The following is a 22,953-nucleotide window of genomic DNA, read 5'->3' as shown; positions in this document are numbered from 1 at the left end:
AATACATCATAGTATTGTAGTTAATTCCCATAGCAGAGGTACTGTGACTGACTGTAAACCATGTCAATCTTGGGGCCCCATTATCTGCTCTGTATTGACTTCTCCAGTCTGGAAGTTGGCATACCTGTCATCCAGGATCTTTGAATGTTCCTTGCTTAAACGATGGGCTGCCTGGGTTATTGATCCAGGGATTTTCAGAGAGATCTCAGAAAGGCTTTTTATCAGGTTCTGTTTTTTCCTTTCATTCCTATGAAGGGAGTGATTGCTCCTTTCCTTTTTCCCTTCCCAAGGTTAACCTTAGACATAGGTGGAGTAACAACAGATTTAATTTAAGAGATTCACTCTTTTACACATATATACAAAATATCTTCCCTACCCTCCTGAAATTCTTCTTATTAGAGATTTATTGGTTTAATCAAATATATAATCAAACATAGAAGGTTAAAGAAGGCCATCATTGGCCTTCTTTTTGTGTTAGATTAATATAATCAAATTGCTTTTTTAAAAAATAGATTTTAATGATATCTTGTTTTTACATAACTTAGACTTTCCCCATTATTACTTCCCCTCCCCTTCCAGAGAGCTATCTCTTATAAAAGATTTTTCAAAAAGAGGAGGAGAAAAAAATATTGAGTAAAAACAGTGTATTTATTGATTGGTTTTGCTAAATCGTTTTTTCTCTTCCTCTTTAAAAAAAACTTTGTTAAAAATCAGATTGTTTTTCTAAGAGTAGATGAGCTTCAAAGAAAGTTTTGACTTCTTGTCTATGACGAATAGGGACCAGTATGAAAAGTAGAAATAGTTTTGTTGTGATCTGTTAGTTTAGGCCCTAAGCACCTCTTTCCTGCACTATTCTAGTAGCTCTCATTGGTTTCCCTGCTTCCGTTATCTTCCTCACTTCAGTCTATCTGCCACAAAGCTGCCAGTGCTTTTCCTAAAGTACAAGTCTGGCTGTGTCATTTCACTAATCAGTAAACTCCTATGGCTCCTTATAATTACCTTCAGGATCAAGTATAAATTCCTTTGTTTGACATTTAAAGTTCTCAAGACCTGGCTTCCTCTGCGTTTTTCACCATTGTTACACATGACTTCCCTTCATGTAGTCCAGGGTCCAGTCAATCTGGCTGTCTTCTCATTCCTCCCACATGACATACTGTCCTTTGTTCATGTTATCTCTGAAGAGTGGAAGGCATTTCTAACCTCAGCATTTGGACATCCTGGTTTCATTTAGGATTCAAGTGTGCAAGTATCTCTTTCTTTTTTTTGCAAGTATCTCTTTCTGTAAGAAACCATGCCTGGTTCACCCAACAGCTAGTGCCTCCCCCACTCTGCCCATCTTTCATGTTGTCTTGTAACTATTTGTTGCTTGCCCTTTTTTGAATGAGAGCTCCTCTAGGGCAGGGACTGTTTAGCCTTGTTCTTGTATCCTCATCACTTAGTGCAGCATTGGACACATAGTTGATGCTTAATAAATGCTGTGGGGCTGCTGGGTGTCACTGTGTATAGATGGGGGCTGTGGGGGCAGCTCCCTGAAGATAGGAAGAGCAAAGTTCAAATCCAGCCTCAGACGCTGACTGAATGACCCTAGACAAGTCACTTAACCCTGTTTGCCTGTGTTTCCTCATCTGTAAAATGAGCTGGTGAAGGAAATGGCAAACCACTGCAGTATCTTTGCCAAGAAAACCCCCGCTGTGGTCCTGAAGAGTCAGATATGACTGAACAACAACAAAAATTCTTGTTATTGACTGAATGGGCTCTTAAGAACATGTCAGATTCTTCCTGCTTTTGGAGAACTAGAGGACAACTTGAGAGGATTGGGATATCAGGAACTGGGAGGGAGGCAATGGCAAAGAAAAGGAAATAAAATTAGGCCAAATGCAAATTTACCCTTTATAGCATTTTTTCTACTACTGCTGGCCTTCATTCAGTAGACATTTATTAAGTGCCTACTGTGTGCCAGGCACTGTTCTGGACCTTAGAGATACAAAGACAAAACAATAGTCCTACCTTTCAGGGAGTTTACATTGTACTGGTCTTGCTTTCTTTCCGTTGCCTACTTGTCAGATGTAGCTACCACCTTTTTTTTTTTTTATAATCTATTCTTCTCCTTTCTAATATTTCTTCTCAGTTTTTCTTTTTTTCTCCTGCCATTGAGCAAGGGAAGAGGGAGGGAGAAGGTTGAGTGAAATGGTAACAATACAGAAATTTTTGATATTAAGGTTTCTTTGAATAATAGGTATATTCCTCAGGTGTATGGATGAATAATTGATGTTCCCTGTTGTCATTTTTGTATGTAATCTAGCAGAAACCATTGAGAACCTGATAGTAATGGGAAAGGAAGCATCATGATGATACAGTGGAAGTCTGAATATTCTGGAAGCAGGGGGCCCTGGGTTCAAATCCTACATTTATGGTACCTTGAACAAGTCACTTAGCCTTTATGGGCCTCAGTTTCCTCATTGCTAAAATAGGAGATTGGACATGATAGCCCTTGAAGGGTCCTTCCAGCTGTATCTGGGATTATATAAACTATAAATAAAAGACTAAAAATTAGAAAGTTTAGGGTCATTAAAAAAAAGTCCTATTTGGGCTTTTAGCTTTAAAGGGACATTATACAGAGTATAGTACAATAATTGATGTTCATAAAAACTTCAGAAAGTTAGCGAACAAGGTTAAAATTCATGACATAGGAAGCCCCCAGCTTATGAATAGCTTGTGTTTGAAAACTGTAAGTCATTGGAACTTGGAATGTATTTTCTTGGTAAAAACAATGTTACAAATTGTGGTTAGATTCTGAGGATGTCTAGCAAAACCCTTTTTAACCCATGATGTAATTGATTGGAAGTGAAAGGGAATTTCTTTCCCTTTGTCTAAGACCATAGCTAATCCTAGGTAACAATTTAAAATAAGTGAATACTTTTCACATTTTTTTCAGGCTTCTAAGTGTCCAATGCCATCAGGTTGCTCCAAGCCCCTAGTGTGCATTCAATCCAGGTGTGTTCAAATTTCCTATGATGCTAAAAAAATTTACCTATCACCTTTTCACCTTTAATCAAAATTACTACTTCCTCAGTACAGGTTATCAAAACTTGATATTAAGATGAAAACAATTTGATAGAACTAATTCCCCTTAAGATGTGACTGACTGAAACCCCCATAATTCACCAAAGAATTTTTGAATTTTTAAAGGATACTTGTTACCCCTCAAATAGGTTTGTGAATGGTAGAATTTCAGGCAATATGGCAAGTAAAGTTAAAAAAAAAAACTTTAGTTAGTAAAGGTTTTTTTTAGTAAAGTTTAGTTAGAAAAATTTATAATCACACACACACACATACATACATACATACATACATACCCTAAAGGTCATTCCACTGAGAAGTTTCTGCTTTCTAAAACTTCTACCCTTCATCCATTTTGTAATCTCACAGATTTTTATAAAAGCTTATTCCCAACAAATACTCACATAGTGTGGAGGGAGTAGGTCAGACTCAAATGTTTGTACCATGTTTGTTAGTAAGTTATAACTAACTTGTATGTCCTGTAAGAGGTAAGGAAATGTGTAATTTATTTTGGAAATACTTTTATTTAAAAAGGATAAAAATAATGCTAAAATTTCAGCACTTACAGGTTTAAAGCCTCAATTAGTTGGAAACCTTATTCCCCATGATATTGGTTAGCAATAGAAAGAGGCTGGACCTGGGATTTCATTGATGGAGGAAACTCCCTCCCAGGTGAGGAAATTTCTTCAGCCAGGCAGGTACCTTCTCTGCAACTTATAGTCATAGAGAACTAGAACACTTAGAATTAAGTGACATGTTTAGGGATTACATAGCCAGTACATGTCAGAGATAAGGACTTGAATACAGTTCTTCCTGGTTGTGAGGCCATCTCTCTACCCACTAAGCCAGGAATGCCTCACCTAGATTAAATTAAGTGTTACCCTATTTAAAGATGAAGTGCTTATTTGGTTGTAAAGCTTAGTTTTTTACTTTAATTTCAGTTTTTTATGGTACCTTACGACTTATATCTATTTTTTTGTGAGGCATTTAGGGTTAAGTGACTTGCCCAAGAGTGTCAGGTGTCTCAGGTCAGATTTGAACTCAGGTCTTTCTAATTCCAAGTCCGGTCCTCTATCTGTTATGCCACCTAGCTGCCCTTGTGCCTTATGATTTTTAAAGATGGAATTGAATTTCTGTTCCTTTGTTGTTCATGTAAATACATAAATGTCATTACAAAGTAGTGAACAGAGAGATAGCTTTAGAGCCAGGAATACCTGAGTTCAAGTCCTTTCTCTAACATAAATTGGTATATCACCCTAGGCAAATCATTTGACTCAGGGTACTTTTAGTCAATTCTTTTAAGACTATAAATTGAAAGAAGGTGCCAAATTGCGTTGGTAGGATGTTTCCTCACCCATAGGAGCCCTTATGCCAATGAAATCACAGGTGTCATCTTTGTCCCTCCTTATTTGGCATGAAGAAAGAAAATATTAGTAAATTTTGTTTTATTTGATTTGCTCTTGCTAAAGATATCTTTTGAATTGCTTGTTCAATTAAGTAAAGGTTTCTGTTTTAATTTTCATACGGTAATGAAAATGTGTTTGACTTTCTTTAATGTTTGACTTCATAAATCACAACTGGGAGATAGCCTCACCACTCACATACATAACTGATCATGACAGAAGCCTTTATTTAATTATTTTGGAGAATAACAAGCCAAGTAGAAAAACAGTTCACAAATTTTGAAAATGTTTTTCCTATATTCAGGACTAGACAGTGTAGTTCTGTGCTTAACTGAGCTTTCCTTTTCTAATGCATTCTTGGATTTATTTTTGTGTGTTTATATCATTGTCTGTTGATGACAAAACAAAAGAATAAAGAAGATAAAGGACTAATAATGATGCTTTGATTTTTAAATTGGACTTATTTCTGATGTCACGATAACCTATTTCCAAGTTAAATTATCTGTGGAGAGTTAAGTATACATTCAGAGAAACCAAAGTTAGATCCTTTATCTAAAACTTTCATTTTAACTAAATTTGATCTTTGCAAACTTTCATAGATAGTAAATCTTAAATGATAAATGATTCCTAATTTCTGATGATACCTACCTATCAGAATCATGGGAACATATATAATTCATTTAGTGATACATGTTTTTAACACCACATTTGCATCAGTGAAATGGATCTATTAAAACATTGGGATTTACAAAAAAGGTGTTACAAAGATAAACCCTTAAACCTTTAGGAGCCAAACTTCTGTTTTCAACTTGGATAAATTTAGTTGTATTGAAGTAAGCCATTGGCAGTAGTGTTTATTACTGGCAAGTAATATGTAATTGTCAGAACAATAATTTTTATTCTAAAAATATACCTGTTATTCAGATTTCAAGCTGCTCTCCACTAGTTGCTAGGGTTTCTTTTTTTTCAGCATGATGGATTTGTGATACATAATCAAGCTTATTTTTCATTAGTGAATCAATTCAAGATTTAAGCTTTATGTACTAGGGATGAAAATCTTGTGCTTTACTATCTAAACTTCTTTTATGGTTTTGTTTTTATATAATCCTAAAATTACAGGCAGTTCAGAGCAACATGTACAGATATTTTTAATTGAAGCATGAGTGAATAGATTGTTCATTGGAGGTTATTTAATAGCTTGTACATTTGACATTCTGAAATTTAAACATTAATCAAGTGGACATGTAAAACTGATTTCATGTGCCCATTTGCTAAACTTGATCTTTTTAGGCAGTTACACTTAAGCATGAACATTGAAGACAAATTGGAAGGATTATTTCTTAAATGTGGCGGCATAGACGAAATGCAGTCTTCCAGGGCGATGGTTGTAATGGGTGGAGTATCTGACCAATCTGCAGTGTCTGGAGAACTACAGGAAGCAGTGCTTCAAGATCGGAGTTTGCCACATCAAGATATCCTTGCAGCAGATGAAGTGTTACAAGAAAGTGAAATGCGACCACAGGAGATGATTTCACATGATGAACTCATGGTCCATGAGGAGACGGTGAAAAATGATGATGAGATGGAGACACAAGACAGACTTCCTCAAGGGTTGCAGTATGCAGTTAATGTCCCTGTAAGTACTTACTGTACTCAATATTTATCTATAATTAGAAAGGGTATCTTAGTAATAAAGAGGTTTGAGTAATGTATAAATCATGCAAATACTTATCAATAATACTAGATTTGACTATAGTGGATCACTGATTTATTCAGCATATGTGCTGAAAAGATTGTTATATAATACCGACAAATCACATTTTAGATGGCAAAAGTAACAGTTATGAAATGAAATTTTATTATCCCCATCAAAACTTTTTGTCAGTTTTTGAATCATAAACAACTAGTATTTGTTAGAAATTCTGTTTAAATCTGGGGCCTTTCCTAAGGTGTCAAGAAATTGGAATTTTGCTTTTTAGACCATAACTAGAAAAAAATAGGTTGAACCCAGCTGATAAAGGGACACCTAAACAGAAGGTTTTCCACTACCAAATCTTTGCTTACTGTCACTAAAGGGTTTGGGTCTCTTGTCCAAAGATTACCACCGGGCCGCTGAGTACTTTACTCCCTCGGTGCTCCTTTATCTTCTTTAGCTAGCGTAGATTCAGCCATCCAGGTTAGGGTGTACGGGCCATTTTAATTTTACTACGTTGTATCTACAGACTTTAGAGTAATTCCTATCTATAGGTGAGAAAAATAGTCCATAGCAAGTATGTAGTCTTATGTTTCTTTTTTGTTTGACCCAGTTTAACACTTTGAATTCTTTTCAAGTCAGCTTAAATTCCCAGAATAAGCCCTTCCCACCTCTTCCCTGAGTCTGACCTAGTGCTTTTTTTTTTTTCCAGCTCCTTAAGTCTTGGATAAAGTAGGCTCCTTTTTGACTTAGTGCCTAGGTTCTGCCTTCACATTCAAGGGGAAACTGTATTCTTTGTAGTCACATGACACTCCATCAGGTTGCTTCTCCCTCATCTAGCAGACTAATACCAGCTGAGAAAGCAGTTTGAAAGCAGTTCAAACTTGTTCTTGTTTTGTTTTGTTTGTGTGTTTTTTTACATCACAGCCATTACCATCTGAACTCCTGATTCTTCACCTTCCTTTGTACCAAAGAAAATATTTAAACAAAACTGATTATTTTAGGAAATGTATCTATGCTCATTGACCCCATTTTTTCCTTTGTAGTCATTAGACCTCTGGATTTAATATTGGTCACTACATTTATTTAATTGCCTTTTTTGTGGTTTTAAATTACATTATTATAATTGCATATATTATTCTGCTTACTTAACTCTGTGTCTGTTCATATAAATCTTCCATTTTTCACTGTTTTCCTCATATTTACATTTCCCAAAGAGAGGCTTTTCTATTATTATTATTATTTTTTTTTAAGCAATCGGGGTTAAGTAACTTGCTCAAGGTTACACGGCCAGTTATTTCTGGGTGTGGTGCTGAGTGTCTGAGCCCGGGATTCGATCTCCAGGTCGTCCCAACACTGGAGCCGTTGCTCTTACTCGCTGAGCCACCTGGCCGCCCCTAAGCAATTGGGGTTAAGTAACTTGCTCAAGGTTACACGGCCAGGTGTTTCTGGGTGGGTGCTAAGTGTCTGAGCCCGGGATTCGATCTCCAGGTCTTCTCAACACTGGAGCCGGTGCTCTTACTTGCTGTGCTACCTGGCCGCCCCCTTTTCTATTATGCTTAACTGAATTTGGTTCTCTTATTTAGTCCATTTCATTTTCCCTATAGAAATTTTTCCAAACAGCTACTATGCTTTACTTTCAAAATTTTTTCTAAGTTAAATAACATTTCTTTGTGACTTTGTTTATTACTGCAGGGTCAGTCAGCTCACCCTGTTTTTTTCCTTTCAGTTTCTCTTCTTTTCTGAACCTGTTCTTCAAAATGGCATCATTTCTGCCTCATGTACCTGCACCTGCCTTTCATGTATGGCATGGTAATGGTTCATATCTTTTATTTTGTCATTTACTTGGGAATTTGAAAGAACTGGAATTTCTTTTCTCTGTGTGTATTTTTTAAGTTGTTAATGCCAGTTTCCCTCCACATTCCAGCCTTTAATTATTTCTCATTGTGACCAGTTTTGATTCCTTTTGGCCTCCAAGTCATCACCTGAATGTAACACACTGACACTTCATTTTCAGCAGTGTATAGTCTATGAACAGAACAACTCTTTGGTGATCAAGTGATTAAAGATCAAATCACTAACAAGGTTCCTTAAGTTTTTGTACTTAACCTTTGGTCTTTGGGGACTATCGAGTTCCTCCAGTTTTGAATTCAAATTGGTGGATCCTGTGCCGGAGGTAGTTACATATCTACTTTGCTTGATCAGTGGACAACTTGCAGTAGGGAAAAAATGAATTGGGGATACAAATAGAATGAAAGAGACAGTTCCCTCTTGCAGGGTGCTTGCATTCTACAATACAGGAGAGACAAGGACAAATATAAGCATATTTGTAACTAATCACCAATTATAAACTTTCTATTCTAGAATAGTAACATAGAAATCCATGATGCTGTATCACTTTTTTCAAATGCTTTATTAACTTCTGATTTATATTATTCATTTCCTCCAGATTTTGAGTTACAAATTTTCTGCCTGTTTTTCTCCTACCCACCGCCCCAAAAAGCAGTCTCACAGGATATCCCCTCCTCCAATCTGCTCTCTCCCATATTTTCTCCTATACCCCCTTTGACTTTTACAGTAGGGCATGGTGGATCTCTATGCCCCAGTGCCTGTATATCTTATTTCTCAATTACATGTAAAATAGTATTAATAATAGTGTGTGTGTATATATATATATATATATATATGTATATATATATATATATTTTTTTTTAAACATTTGATTTTAAAACTTTGAATTCCAGATTCATTCCTTTCCTCCCTTGTCACCCACCCTTACTGGGAAGATAAGCAGTTCAGTATTGGTTGTACATGTGTAGCTAATGTAAAACATTAACATAGTAGATATATTGTAAAAGACTGACTATATTTCCCTCCCTCCTATCCCACCCCCCACTTGTTTTATTCTCTACTTTGATCCTGTCCCTTTTCAAAAGTGGGTGCTTCCGACTTCCCTCCCCCCCAGCCTGCCTTCCCTTCCATCATTCCCCCTCTCATCCCCTTCCCCCCTACTCTCCTGTAGGGTGAGATACCCTATTTAGTGTGTATTTCATTCTCTTCCCGAACCAAATTCAATGAGAATAAGGTTGACCCATTCCCTTTTGCCTTCCTATTCTTCCCCTCCATTGTAACCATTTTCCCTTGCCTCTTTCTGTATGAGATAGTTTACCCCATTCTGTCTCTCCCCATCTCCTCTCATTATATTCCTCTCTCACCTCTTAATTTCACCTTTGAAGTATCATTGCTTCCTATTAAATTGGTCCTGTGCCCTCTATCTATGTATACCTGTATACATATATACACTTATTCACATATGTATTCATACGCCCATATACCCTCTGATATAGACATATGTGTATATATGTGTGTGTGTGTGTGTGTGTGTGTGTGTGTGTGTGTATTTCTATTGCCTTCAACTATTTTCATACTGAGAACAGTTTCATCAGTTACAATTTTCATTTTTCCATGTAGGAATATAAATAGTTGAACTTTGATAAGTTCCTTATGATTTCTTTTCCCTGTTAACCTTCTCATGCTTCTCTTGCTTCTTGTATCTGAATGTCAAATTTTCTATTCAACTCTGTTTTTTTCATCAAGAATGCTTGAAAGTCCTCTATTCCACTGAATGACCATATTTTCCCCTGAAACATGATATTCAGTTTTGCTGGGTAGGTGATTCTTGGTTTTAATCCCAGCTCCTTTGCCCTCCAGAATATCATATTCCAAGCCCTTCGATCTCTCAGTGTAGAAGCTGCCAGATCCTGGGTTATCCTGATTGTGTTTCCGCAATATTCAAATTGTTTCTTCCTGGCTGCTTGTAATATTCTCTTCTTGGTCTGGGAGTTTTGGAACCTGGCTATAATATTCCTAGGAGTTTTCTTTTTGGGATCTTTTTCGGGAGGTGATCGGTGGATTCTTTCAACCTCTGTTTTGCCCTCTGGTTCTAAAACATCAGGGCAGTTTTCTTTGAGAATTTCTTGGAGGATGATTTCTAGGTTTTTTCTTTGATCATGGCTTTCAGGTAGTCCAATCATTTTTAAATTATCTCTCCTGGATCTATTTTCCAGGTCAGTGGTTTTTCCCATGAGATATTTCACATTGCCTTCTATCCTTTCATTTGTTTGGATCTGTTTAACAGCATCTTGATTCTTCATAAAGTCAAAAGCTTCCATTTGCTCCAGTCTAATTCTGAAGCAATGATTCTCCTCAGTGAGCTTTTGAGATTCTTTTTCCAAAATCTGGCAAATTTGGCTTTTTAAGGCATTCTTCTCCTCATTGCCTTTTTGAGCCTCTTTTGCTATTTGAGTCAGTCTATTTTTTAAGGTATGATTTTCCTCAGTCAGGTTGTTGACTCTCATTTCATAATTTTCTTGCATCGTTCTCATTTCTCTTCCCAATTTTTCCTCCACTTCTCTTATCTGCTTCTTAAGGTTCTCTGTGGCCTGTAACCAGCTCATGTTTTCCTTTGAAGCTTTTGGTGCAGGTATTCTGACTTCACTGTCTTCCCCCTGGTTCCATGCTTTGCCCCTTTTTGTCCCCAAAATAGGATTCTAATGTTGGAATCTTCTGTTTGCTTTGCTTCCTTTGCCTGGTCATGTTGCCACTTAATTACTTGACTTTTGGGCTTTTTGCCACAGTAGGTCTCTGCTACCAGACAGGGAAGCTTCATACCAAATGCTGGGGTTTTCTCAGCAGCTGGAGGTATTAGTTGGGTGCCCTCTAAAACCTCCACAAGCTCTGGAAAGCTGGTCACACATCCCAGGACTTCCACCCTAGACCGCAATCCAGGTCCAAGCAGGTTAAAGCAAGAACGATTACCCCTCAGACTGGTCACTTGGTTCCCCCTACACTCTGCAGGTCAGGAGCTGAAGGTGCCACATGGTGGGGGGCCTCAGCCACTTCTCATCCCAGGGGCAAAAGCCGATGTCCCAACTACTGGGTCCCAGAGTCCATACTGCACTGACCTCTCACTTTGTCCTTAGTATCTGTGTGTTGATAATTCTGGTAACGGCCACAGCTGCTGGTGATCTGGAGTCCCTCCAGCCAGCGGCTGGTCAAGCCTGCCCTGGGGCTAAAACCTCTGGCTCAAGAGGGCCTGGGCTGGGCTCCCAGAGTGGTATGCTGGCTGATTCCTGCCAGGCTGTCCTCAGTGGGAGCTTAGCTTCTGTAGCAGCAAGGACCCCAAGCGTCCTCAGGGTTGCTGCCAACACAGGTTCTTGGATCTGCTTTGTTAAAGGAAAGCAACTCAAAATGGGTTAACAAGCTTACTTTAATCAGTCAGATATGTATTGTTTACCTAGTTCAGGGGAAAAAGGTCAGCACCCGGAACTTCAAAGTATACAGACAGAATTATCAAGTCAGAGAAACAGATCAAGTAGACAGATTTCCAAACTGTCCAACCATTACATCCATACCCAATCAACATCTGGGTTTCAACATCTGGGTTTTTCAAAGGGGGGGGGGCTCTGGACAGCGGCTTTCCAGAATCCAGATCAAATCACAGAACACTTCTCAAAGTGAGCCCCCGAAACAAAGCCTCACATCAGGGCTTATATAGCCTTCTCCTGGCTCAGAGAATGTAACAACCTTATTGACCCACTGGCCAATCAAAAAGTATTTACTGAAAAACAAGCCTCCCACCCCAGGCTTCAGGTGCACTTTAGCCTAGGGGCAGGGAAGATCTTCCAAATTTACATTCCCATTATAGCTTCTCTGTGTTATTTTGTGGGTTCTGTAGCTCCAGAGTTTGTTCAGGGTCCCCTTTTACATGAATTGGGGAAGGTGGAAGCTGGAGCTGCACGGAAGTCCTGTTTCTACTCTGCCATCTTGACTCTACCCGATGCTGCATCACTTGAGCAGAAAGGACCTTAAAATTAAGGATATATCTAAACCTCAAGTTTACCATGTAATAATAAAATATAGAGTCCTTATATAGTTACATAATATATAAGATGATAGATATACTTTAATATTTATCTAACAGCTTATTTTAGGCACAGTTGCCATTCATCTTGAGTTTTGTCTTGCCACTGGACTTTGATGACTGGGAGAGAGAGTGGGGCTGATGTTTTATGCAGCTCTGCCTCACCTAAGCCTCATTTACACATAAGTCAAGTCCTCTTCAGAAATGAAGGACTAACAACAATATTTCATGGCTTAGTGTTGGCCTACAAAGGAGAACAAAATGTCCACAGTATCTTAAAATCATCTTTGCTCAGTGATGCCATTAGAGCCATTATTTTGTTCTGTGTATATTTAGAAATCTCCAATTCTTTCTACAAGTTTAATCTTATTAGAAATGATAAAGACAGCTCCTTTTTTAAAGATTTTAACCTCCAGCTAGTAAAAACTCAAGATACTACAGATACTTTCTTCAGAATATATTTTGAAAAGGGGATAATGGGAAGGAAGAAGATGACTTCCTCCTATAAATAAACATTTTCTTTTTCCTTTTAAATAATTCCAGATAGTTAATCTGTTCTATGAATTTTGTACTCTGGTTTATTCAGGTATAAAGTTGGGCTACATTTTTCAGTAATTTCGAATGGTCTTTCAAATTCATCCTAGAAAGGAACAAACTTCCTTTTCATGCCCACTTCTCCCACTTCCCATTTCTATTCATTCAAATGCTTATAGAAATAATTTGCTGCTTTGGGTAACAACCAGTTTCTTTCTTCTTTTTTCTTTTTTTTTTGCTTTTTTGAGGGGGAGAATGCAAGGCAACTGGGGTTAAGTGACTTGCCCAAGGTCACACAGCTAGTAAGTGTTAAGTGTCTGAAACCAAGTTTGAACTCACATCCTCCTGACTCCAGGGCCTGTGCTCTATTCACTGTGCCACCTAGCCACCCCCTGACAGATTTTTAAGGGAATGATCCTAAAATTGTTTAATGATCTAAATTAGCTTTGCTTTTTTCTAGAGATGAGCAAAAATTAAAGCATTGTAGCAAAACTGGATATCAAGCAAGGAATCATAAAGCATTTATTAAATGCCTAGTATGTAAGAAATTATATCATAGTGAATAGAGAGCTGACTTCAAAGTCAGCTGTATTTAAATTCTATGTCTGACAGATGCCTGACTCTTTAACACCTGGGAGGTAACCGAATAAGCATTTATTAAACTCCTACTATGTGCCAGGCACTGTCCTAAGTGCTTTACAAATATTCTCTCATTGAATCCTCACAACAGCCCTGGAAGGTTGGTGCTATTATTATCTCCATTTTATAGTTGAGGAAACTGAGGCAAACAGAGGTGAAGCCCAGATTCACATAGCTAGTAAGTGTCTGAGGTCAGAAGTCTTCCTGACCCCAGGCCCAGTGCTCTAGTCACTGAGTCATCAATTGCTTCTAAAACTCTTGGCATGTTACTTAACCTTTTAGTGTTTTGGGCAACTCTCTAAGACTATAAGATACTGGGGCGGCCAGGTGGCTCAGCGAGTAAGAGCACTGGCTCCAGTGTTGGGATGACCTGGAGATCGAATCCCAGGCTCAGACACTCAGCACCACACCCAGAAATAACTGGCCATGTAACCTTGAGCAAGTTACTTAACCCCGATTGCTTTAAAAAAAAAAAGACTATAAGATACAGAGAGGGTACCAACTTACATTAGTAGAAGTTTATTCCTGGAAGCTCCTTATAGTAATGAAATAATAGGTCCAATCCTTATTTCCATGTGCCAGAAACTGTCTTGACACTGGGAATACAAAAGGCTTTCTTAACAATGGCTGTATTCTGTAGAAAGTACTCTTTGTATAGTTGTATAGTATCTGTTCTTTTGCTTGATCCACCTTGTCATGTGTCACTTGGTCATTTACAGAGAAACTGGTTAACAGTAAAGGCAAAGAAAAAGTTTATAAGGGAAACTTAGTCTGAAGATTCACCTGGAAAATCTGTAGAGAAAATTGCAACTTCTTAGTGTCTCTGACAACAATCTCAGTACCTGTAATTCTTGTTGCTTTTCTAATTTTTTTTTTAAGCAATTGGGGTTAAGTAACTTGCCCAAGGTTACACGGCCAGTTTTTTTGTGTGGGTGTTAAGTATCTGAAGCCTGAACTGATCCCGGGTCCTTCTGACTCTGGGGCCAGCGCTCTTACTGCGCCACCTAGCTGCCCCTTCTGATTTTTTTTTTATCTTAACTACTTAGATACTTGTAGTCAGATGGGGAATAAACTTTATCAGAGAAATCTGACCCACTTACTTCCATTTTCTAGTCAGGAAAACCTTCCAACCCATGTAGTGAAGGAGCTTATTGATCACATCCATCATCTCCTTTGAATCTGCATTGATAGAGGTTCTTCTGGTAGGTCCTTTAGGATTCTGCCATAAGTAGCAAATTATATAAATTATGTAGAAAGTAGCAAATAAAAGTTTTTTAGAAATTGAGTAGCAGAGATCCCAAAGGTAAAGTCTTTCTGAGGGGTGTCACTGTCATAAAGGTGAATGCTCATCTACAAATACCACTATTCGTCTGATTGCCATTTATAAAAAGTTTATTGCTCATTTATCTTTGGAAAGTAATTTTTCTTAACTTTAAAATGAATAGGTTACAATAGGTGATTTCCAATATTCTTTGTGTCTGTGAAATGCTAAACTGGGATTTAATGAAAGTGGGCAGCAGGACATATGTGTTCTGTCATGGGTATTAGTAATTCATATGTAGAGTCTTAACAGAAAGTATTATAAACATGCCTTATCTGGATTGATTTGGTAAAAGAATGTCCATTATGACTAATAGTCACTAAAGATCTAGTCTATAGACACTTTGTCAAAGTCTATATACGCTTTGTCAAAGAGGGTTAGATTAAAACACATAGCACAAGGGAATGATGGGTCCAGTTATATAAATACATTGTTTTATAGCCCAAAACATGACTGAGGCTAACTATGTTTTGACTCAGCTGCGTTTAAAACAAATATACTCACTCTTTTCTGTCCTACCATTACATATGAAGTTTTATCAATGCTAGTTAATTGTCATGGACTTTGCAAATAACCTGGACTGTCAAAAGAGTTTCTTCGAATTGCCCATTGGGACGGCCTTTTGTGAAGAGCAAAGTGAAGGTGATTGTCTAACCAAGTATACTGCTCCTAATGAAGGCATTAAAATCTTTGTGAGATAGCTATTCTTCCTGACATTAACTTTATGAAAATTAAGGAAGAAGCTCCAAACATCTCAGTTTATATTAATTCATTGTGGATCTATCATTCATGAATTTTTTCTAACCTCTTTTAACTTTACATATGGTGTAATAAGATGTGTGTGAGTAGAGGCAGACAGTGTGGTAGAGTGAAAATAGTCAAGATTTCTAGTCAGAGGACCTGGGTTTGAATTCTGTTGCTGTTACTTAATACCTATGGTTCGGGCAAATAAATTCCGTAAAATAAGGGAGATTGGATTAGATTGGGGTCCTCAATCTGGGGCCCAAGGGGTTTGTTCATAGATTTCAGGGAGTCTATGAATTTGGATAGGAAAAATATTACATCTTTATTTCAGTATTGTTGACTCCTTTATAATTCTCTGCTTATTATTCTGAGATGTCCATAGACTTCACTTCTTACATGGGGGTGGAAAGTGACACTATGATTTTGGTATTTTATATTTGACTGACAAAACATAGAATAAATTGCAGTGGAGAGAAACTGGAGTCAGAAACCAGTTAGGAGGTACTGTTATAGAAATCTTTTGTAAGATGGTAAAGTAGTGTGGTATAACATAAAGAACAGTGGACCTATAGTCAAAACACTTTTGTTCAAATCCTGGCATGGCTACTTATTATTTGTGGGATCTTGAGAAAGTGAGTACTGTGGACCTCAGTTTCTCCATCTGTAAAATAGATCCTATGACTAAATGATTTTTAAGGGTCCTTTTGGTTGTAAATACTACAATAAGAACTTGGACTGAGATGATGGATAGTGGTGAAAATAAGAGAGGAAGGTCTTGAATATTGAGAGGCATCAAAAAAGGAAGATGGGACTTAGTAAAGTCTATATAATAGGGAATGAAGAAGAGTGACAAATGAGCAATAATTCCCAGGTTTCTAGTTTGGATGACTGAAGAGCAGTGCAACTATTGATATAAACTAGGTAGTTTGAAAGAGGAGCTAATTTGGTAAGCACATGTGACAGAGATGCAGTTCTGGCAAAATAATGAAACAGCTGGGGATGGCATGATTATGTTTGATTATATCTGATTTGGGCAATGGGAGGAATCTAACCTGTGCTCTTAGAAGACAAATATGGTCAGATGTCAGGGTCTACCCATATGTTTGACTCTGCACTCCCCAATCTAGCAAGGTCAGCTGACTTATTATCTCTCAAATGTGACTCACCTGCAAAATGTTTCTTGTTTCAGCTGGAAGAGACTTCCTGTTTGTGTATTGTTCCGTCTCTCTCCTCACCACCTTCACCTTTACTAATTTTCTCATTTCTTGCCATTACTTTGACTTAACCACTAGTTCTTATGTGCTGCCTCATTCCTGACTTTCCCTAACTTCTGATTTTTGCTCTTTTTTGACTAACTTGGTTTTTAGGCATTCCTAAAGTCTGACCTGCTTCCATGGTTTCCTATTTTTTGTTCTCAGCTTTACCTTGGTTCTGCCAGCCTTGTTAGTTATCTGTACATAATTATACCTGTTACCAGCATGATAGTAAATTAAGTAGCTCCCACCTTAGGAAAATAAGCCTATTCCTCCCTGAGGCAGAAATATGCATAGTGAATTTATGAGGTAGTCCTTAGAATAGTTTGACTGTAGTGGAGAGATCTTTGCATAGGTAAGTCATGGAAGATAAGGTTGGAAAGGTAGTGGAAAGTCTTGAAGATCAGTTTTAGGAGTTTGTATTTTATCATAATTAAAAACATGATCTCTGGTATAATAAAAATATTTGTTGTATGCTAGATTCCTTAAGTTCAGTTCGTGGAATATTCAATTAAAAGTTTTCCCTTGTTTTTATCTCCCTTTTCTAATCCAAAAATAGTTCTTATAATTTCCTTTCGGTTAAAAGACTTATGGTGTTTGAAAAATGTTGTTTAATATTTTAAAAAGTCAATTTAATAACACAAGTAAGTTGTGAGTAAAGTAGCCTGACCTAGCTCACACGATGCCACTTACTGGATCAGATAATATAGTTGGTAAACCTATATTCAGTACATCTCTTGGTATTTTCTTTAAAAAAAAAAAAACCAAACATCTTAGAAGACCAGGGTTTACTTTCTTACCAGAAAACAGGCAAGTCATTTAAACTCCTGGAATCTCATGATTATTCTAAAGAAAGCACATTGTGAAGGTTAAACAAATATGAATTTTATTGTTATAAGTAAATGTCAAAGAGGGTGGTACAAAGCAATAAATGTTTTTGGAGTTTAGAAGAATGAAACATAATTAGAGGCTGCAATGATTAGAAAAGACTTGTAAGCTCCTGCAGGGGAAGAACATGCCATAGGGTAATATGATGTTAGAGAGCAAACAGTTATTTCATTCCTCTCATTTTTTAGTTGAGGAAACTGAGGTCCAGAAGAGAGGTTAAGTAGCTTAGACTAATTTTTATTAATTCTGTATAACATTGCATTAGCTTTTTGGGGTGCAACATCACACTCCTGACTTAGAGTCAAGAGTTAGCTTTCAGTCTAGCGTAATCTAGTCTCCAGGTCTTTTACATGTGGATTGCTCTCTAGCTAAAACTTCTCTCTTTGTTTCTGCAGTTGGTATTTTGAACCCAAGTATTAGACTTTACATTTATTTCTATTAAATTACCTGGTTAACTGGCTTGCTAACTCACAGTGCACTCACAGTCATTTCCAGCCTCATGTCATTCAAAAATTTGATAAAGATACTATCTGTGACTTCACCTGAGTTATTGTTTTAAACACTGAATAGAACAATACCAAAGACTGATCTCTAGAGCTCTCTTTTAGAAACCTCCCTCCAGGTTCACATTATTAATCAGTATTCTGAAGAGTCAGTCAGTTCTGAGACCATCTCCTTGTGTTAAGTCTCAGTAAAGACTTTATCAAGTGCCTGCTGAAATCTCATTAGTTATACTATGGCCAGGACTTTCCCTTGATCTTCCAGTCTAAAAATCCTGTCAAAAAAGGGAAATTAGCCTATTAAATTCAGGTTTTTTTTGTTTTTGGAGGGGGGAAGGCAGGGCAATTGGGGTCAAGTGACTTGCCCAAGGTCATACAACTTGTAAGGGTCAAGTGTCTGACATCATATTTGAACTCAGGTCCTCCTGACTCCAGGGCCAGTGCTCTATTCACTGCACCACCTAGCTGCCCCAGCCTATTGAATTCTTAATGAATGCTGGGTTCCAGTGATCACCTCTTCCTTTTGAAATGAAAATGGACATAATTTTTTTTTTTTACTATATAGTTTGAAATAGCTACCTTCCTGTTTTTTGAACACCAGGACCAGTGTTTCTAAGCACCTACTCCTTCAGCATTTCTCCCATTTTCCACAGTCCTTAAGAGATCGCTAGGTACAGTTCAGCATTTACACTGTATATTCTTTTTAGTAAAGTAGGATGTAGTTAATCTAGGTGAATAGAGCTCATTGGGGTCAGTTAGGTGATCTCTAGATCTTTCTATATTTGGGGTATTAGTTTCTTATTAATCATTTGTGTTTATTTCAGCCTGTTCCTTATTAAAGTGAAGTGAAATATATGTTGGAGTAGCTCTGCTTTCTCTCTCTCATTTATTTTCCCATTCATCTATTCTACAAGGGTGAATGAAGGAGCTGGGCCCTGAAGGTTGTAATAGGATTTGGATAGATGGAAATGAGAGAAAGTAATTTACAGGCTGTGGAATAAGCATAGAATATTAGGGATGGGGTCAGTGAAGAGATGAATGTAGTTGGATTATAGTGTGAAATGATACTGGGTAGGTTGAGTGAGGCTAGAGTCTTATCAGGTTTTGAGTGCCAAGAAAAAAGAGCTTTAGACTTGGTTTTTAGTTTCCTCACATGTAAAATTAAGAGGTTGTAATCTGTCTCTAGCGCTAAAATTTTGTGTTTCTGTGACTATCTTGGAACAATGAGATCTAATGGAGTTTTCTTAATAAAAGAATGATATAATAAAAGTAATGTTTTAGGTAGATTAATTGGGCAGTGCTGTGCAGGCTTTGGAAGCAGGGAGAGGTCTAAGGAAGGAAAACTATTTTAGATACTAAAAGGAAGTGAGGCCTGAGAGGCCTTAGCTAATATAGTGTAGTTAGGTGGGTCAGAATTAGGTTACTGGCCAAAGCTAAAGAGTATTAACTAATATGATGTTAACTAACATGATGACAATAATGATGAGGGAGGTCTCTAATAGAGTGCTCTAGGAATCTGTCTTTGTCATTGCTCTGTTCAGCAATTTAAACAGTGACTTCAGATATTCCCCCAGATTTCTCCTTTTTCCTAACTACATTTAAAATTTTTTTTTTTATTTTTTGCTTTTTGGAGGGGGGAAGGCAGGGCAATTGGGATTAAGTGACTTGCCCAAGGTCACATGGCTAGTTTTGTGTTGTGTCTGAGGCCGGATTTGAACTCAGATCCTCCTGACTCCAGGGCCCATGCTCTATTCACTGAGCCACCTAGTCCCTATTGAAGGGACTGTCATCTTCCTAGTCACTCAGGCTCATAACCTAGGTAATGTATCATTCTTGACTTCTTATTCTCTCCCACCCCCCATAGGCAGTTAGTTACGATATGATGTCTTGTTTTTTTATCTTCATAACATCGCAGTTAGTTACGATATGATGTCTTGTTTTTTTATCTTCATAACATCTCTGAAATATGTTCCCCTTTTTCCTCTGATACTGCCATCAGCCTGGTACAGGTCCTTATCCCCTCATGCCTGGGCTATTACAATATCTGTTTAGTTGGTCTACCTGTTTCCAGTCTCTTTCCACTCCAGTCCATCCTCCACTCAGCACTCTATTCATCTGTCACATTGATCTTCCTAAGTGCAGGTTTGAACATGACCCTATACTCAGTCAATTTCTGTGGCTCCCAATCACCTCCAGGATCAAATGTAAATACCTCTGGTTTTTAGAGCCCTCCATAACCTGCCTTCCCCTACAGCTTTCCAGTCCTCTTAGACCTTACTTCTCCTACATTGGAATCTAGTGACACTGACCTCCTTGCTGTTCCTCACAGAAGGCATTCCCTCTCCAGACTCTTGGTGTTTTCTCTGACTGTCCCGTGTACTTGGCATGCTCTCTCTCTCTTCATCTCCGCCTCTTGGCTTCCCTGACTTTGTTTAAGCACCAGCTAAAATCTCACCTTCAGGAGTTTTTCCCAGTCCCCCTTAATTGTAGTGCCTTCCTTCTGTTGATTATTTCTAGTTTGTCCTGGAATTGTTTTTATGTAGTTGTTTTCATGTCTCCCCTGTTAGACTATGAGCTCCTTGAGAGAAAGGACTGTTTTGTCGCTTCTTTCTTTCTTTTTTTTAAAATAGTTTTTCTATTTTTATTTCTTTTTTGGAGAGGGGGAGGTAGGGCAGTTGGGGTTAAGTGACTTGCCCAAGGTCACATGGCTAGTTAGTGTTAAGGGTCTGAGGTCAGATTTGAACTTAGGTCCTCCTGATTCCAGGGCTGGTGCTCTATTCACTGCACCACCCCTGGCCACCCTTCTTTCTTTTTTTTAACCATTCTTTTTATCCTTAGAGCTTAGCAAACTTCCTGGCACATAGTAGGAGCTTAATAAATGCTACTTGACTGATTGTCATGGATTGTGATGGTATAGATTACATGCTTATCAAATTTGTGGATGACTTGAAGTGGGAAGGAATGAGTTAATAACAGTGACTGCCAGAAATGAACCAGCTAGCCAGTTATATAAATATAAAGTCTGTTACTTGAGTTTAGAAAATCAACTGTTAAAGTACAGGGAATGGAGAGAGGGTAGATATAATAGATATTTCAAGGAGTTGAAACTGGGGTTAGGGGAAGAAAATGATTGTTTTTTTTTAAGATGAACATATTTAAAATTATAGTCTTACTGTGTAACCTTGGGCAAGTCACTTAAACTCTTTGGGTCTTAATTTCCTTATCTGTCGATGAGGGACTTGGAAGTGCTGTCCTAAAGTCCCTTCCACCCCTAAATTCCATGATCCTCTTATTAGTAAAATATGGAAACTAAAAGGCATCTTAGAGATTATGTACTCTAATCTCTTCTTGTTTTAAATAAAAGTGAAAAGTGAGGCTGTGGATATGAAAAATGACTTGCCAAAGGTAATATATAGCAAGTAAGACTTGAATCTGGGTTTCTTGATTTTCAATCCAGTCTTCTTTATACTCTGCCATACCAATTTTTCAGTCTTTGCATACCCCGTAATTATTAATGCCATTCTGTTTTCTGTAATATAAATTATAAATATAAAATATAAATTATTACTAAGAATAGTGCTTCAGGTTGTAGTCTGTTTTAGATAGATAATTCATAAATACAAGTAAAAGGGTACCATTTATATGTAGGAATACTGTTGACACATTCATAAATACACTTCTGCACACAAATGTGCCTTGATCATTTTTATAACTGTGCAGTTGTTGACACAATAATGGCTCTGACATACCTTCAGGCTTTTTGCTTTCATTTTATTAGTAATTGTTTATTGAAAATTATCATTGTGACAGTGATTGTTTTCCACATACATAGATATATCAGAAAAGAATATGTGACCAGTAGTCTCTTTCAGATGCACACACAATAGACTGTTGTTTGGTTTATGGTTATACTCACTGTTTCTGCGATATTGTCTGTGATATTGCTTCTTAAATTCATATTCTTCTTGATGGTTTAGCTAAAAAAAAGTTGCCCTATTTCTGATTACTACATACCAAGTTTTGGCTAGTTGGATCTATCTGGCTGCTCATTAAAAGTCACTGATAATAATATCTGAAGTTTATGTTTCAGTGTGTTTTTAGTGTGAAGCACATAACCTTACATTAACTACTTGAATAACTTGCTGACATTCATCCTCTTCACATACTTAACCCAGAAAAATTGATAACCCAGAAAAATTGAGTTGCAGCAGAGATCATTATATCACTAATGGGTTGGTAATCCTGCCGTTAAGGTGAAAGGGTATTGGCTCTTTATTGGGCTATGTGTGGGACAGGGTAGGGAACAAATAAATGTAATTTTGTAATGCTACAGAATCACCTAAAGAGACTAACAGTGAAATAGTAGCCACTTTGACACACATTCTAATGTAGCTTTTTTCTAACACAGATATTAATAGGTATTTAGGGTTTTTATAACATTGAGTTAAGTAAGCTTGTTTACTTTTGAGTATAAATAAAATGACCCACTAAGGGGTGGAAGGTGGGCAGTAGAGTCTGAAAGAGCTAGTCATTACCTAGTTGGATCTCGTGTGTTTGAAAACACATCCTAGAGTTTGGACAGATGGGACCCATTGTACTGATAGACTGGCATATGTATCCTTGCTGTATCTTTTGTTTAGATGGCAACAAATTGTGATTGAATAAATTCACTGAGCTTCAGTTTTTTCTCTCCCTTGAATCCATAAGTGAAATGTTAACACATAAGAATACTGTGAAAATGATATTGATGAAGCTATATCAGAAACTTTATCAGAAACCTATGCAGTTAATTGATTGCTGTTAACATTCATACTGTACATATGATACACTTATCATTTTGCAGTCTTTCATTTAAGAATGGATTTTACTATCAGTTTTGCCTTTCTGTGTGTATAAAAGCCTCTCAGAGATTTGATTTGTATTTTTTAGATCCTTATCACTTAGTATATCATGGGGATTGTGTGTTGTTTATGTTTTAATATTTCATGATTGCTT

General features: G+C 37.3%; 1 protein-coding gene across 2 annotated transcripts in view; it reads left to right on the top strand.

Annotated features, from left to right (window-relative positions):
• The window catches only part of ZNF148 (zinc finger protein 148), a 141,543-nt gene that overhangs the window by 45,103 nt on the left and 73,487 nt on the right, over positions 1-22,953 (top strand). The window contains exons 4-5 of one of the 2 annotated variants that reach the window (XM_069064974.1): positions 2,936-2,994; positions 5,754-6,099. In XM_069064974.1, the coding sequence (XP_068921075.1) occupies positions 2,951-2,994; positions 5,754-6,099 (390 nt within the window). In that variant the 5' untranslated portion in view covers positions 2,936-2,950. The remainder of the gene's footprint in view (positions 1-2,935; positions 2,995-5,753; positions 6,100-22,953) is intronic. The other variant, XM_069064975.1, reaches the window with a different exon arrangement.

The sequence above is a fragment of the Petaurus breviceps genome, unplaced genomic scaffold (genome assembly GCF_028583685.1).
Source record: "Petaurus breviceps papuanus isolate PSGF00001 unplaced genomic scaffold, PetGlider_PUasm1.0 90654, whole genome shotgun sequence".
Taxonomy (NCBI): domain Eukaryota; kingdom Metazoa; phylum Chordata; class Mammalia; order Diprotodontia; family Petauridae; genus Petaurus; species Petaurus breviceps.
The sequence above is the reverse complement of the archived record's forward strand: the minus strand, read 5'-3'. Positions and strand labels throughout refer to the sequence as shown.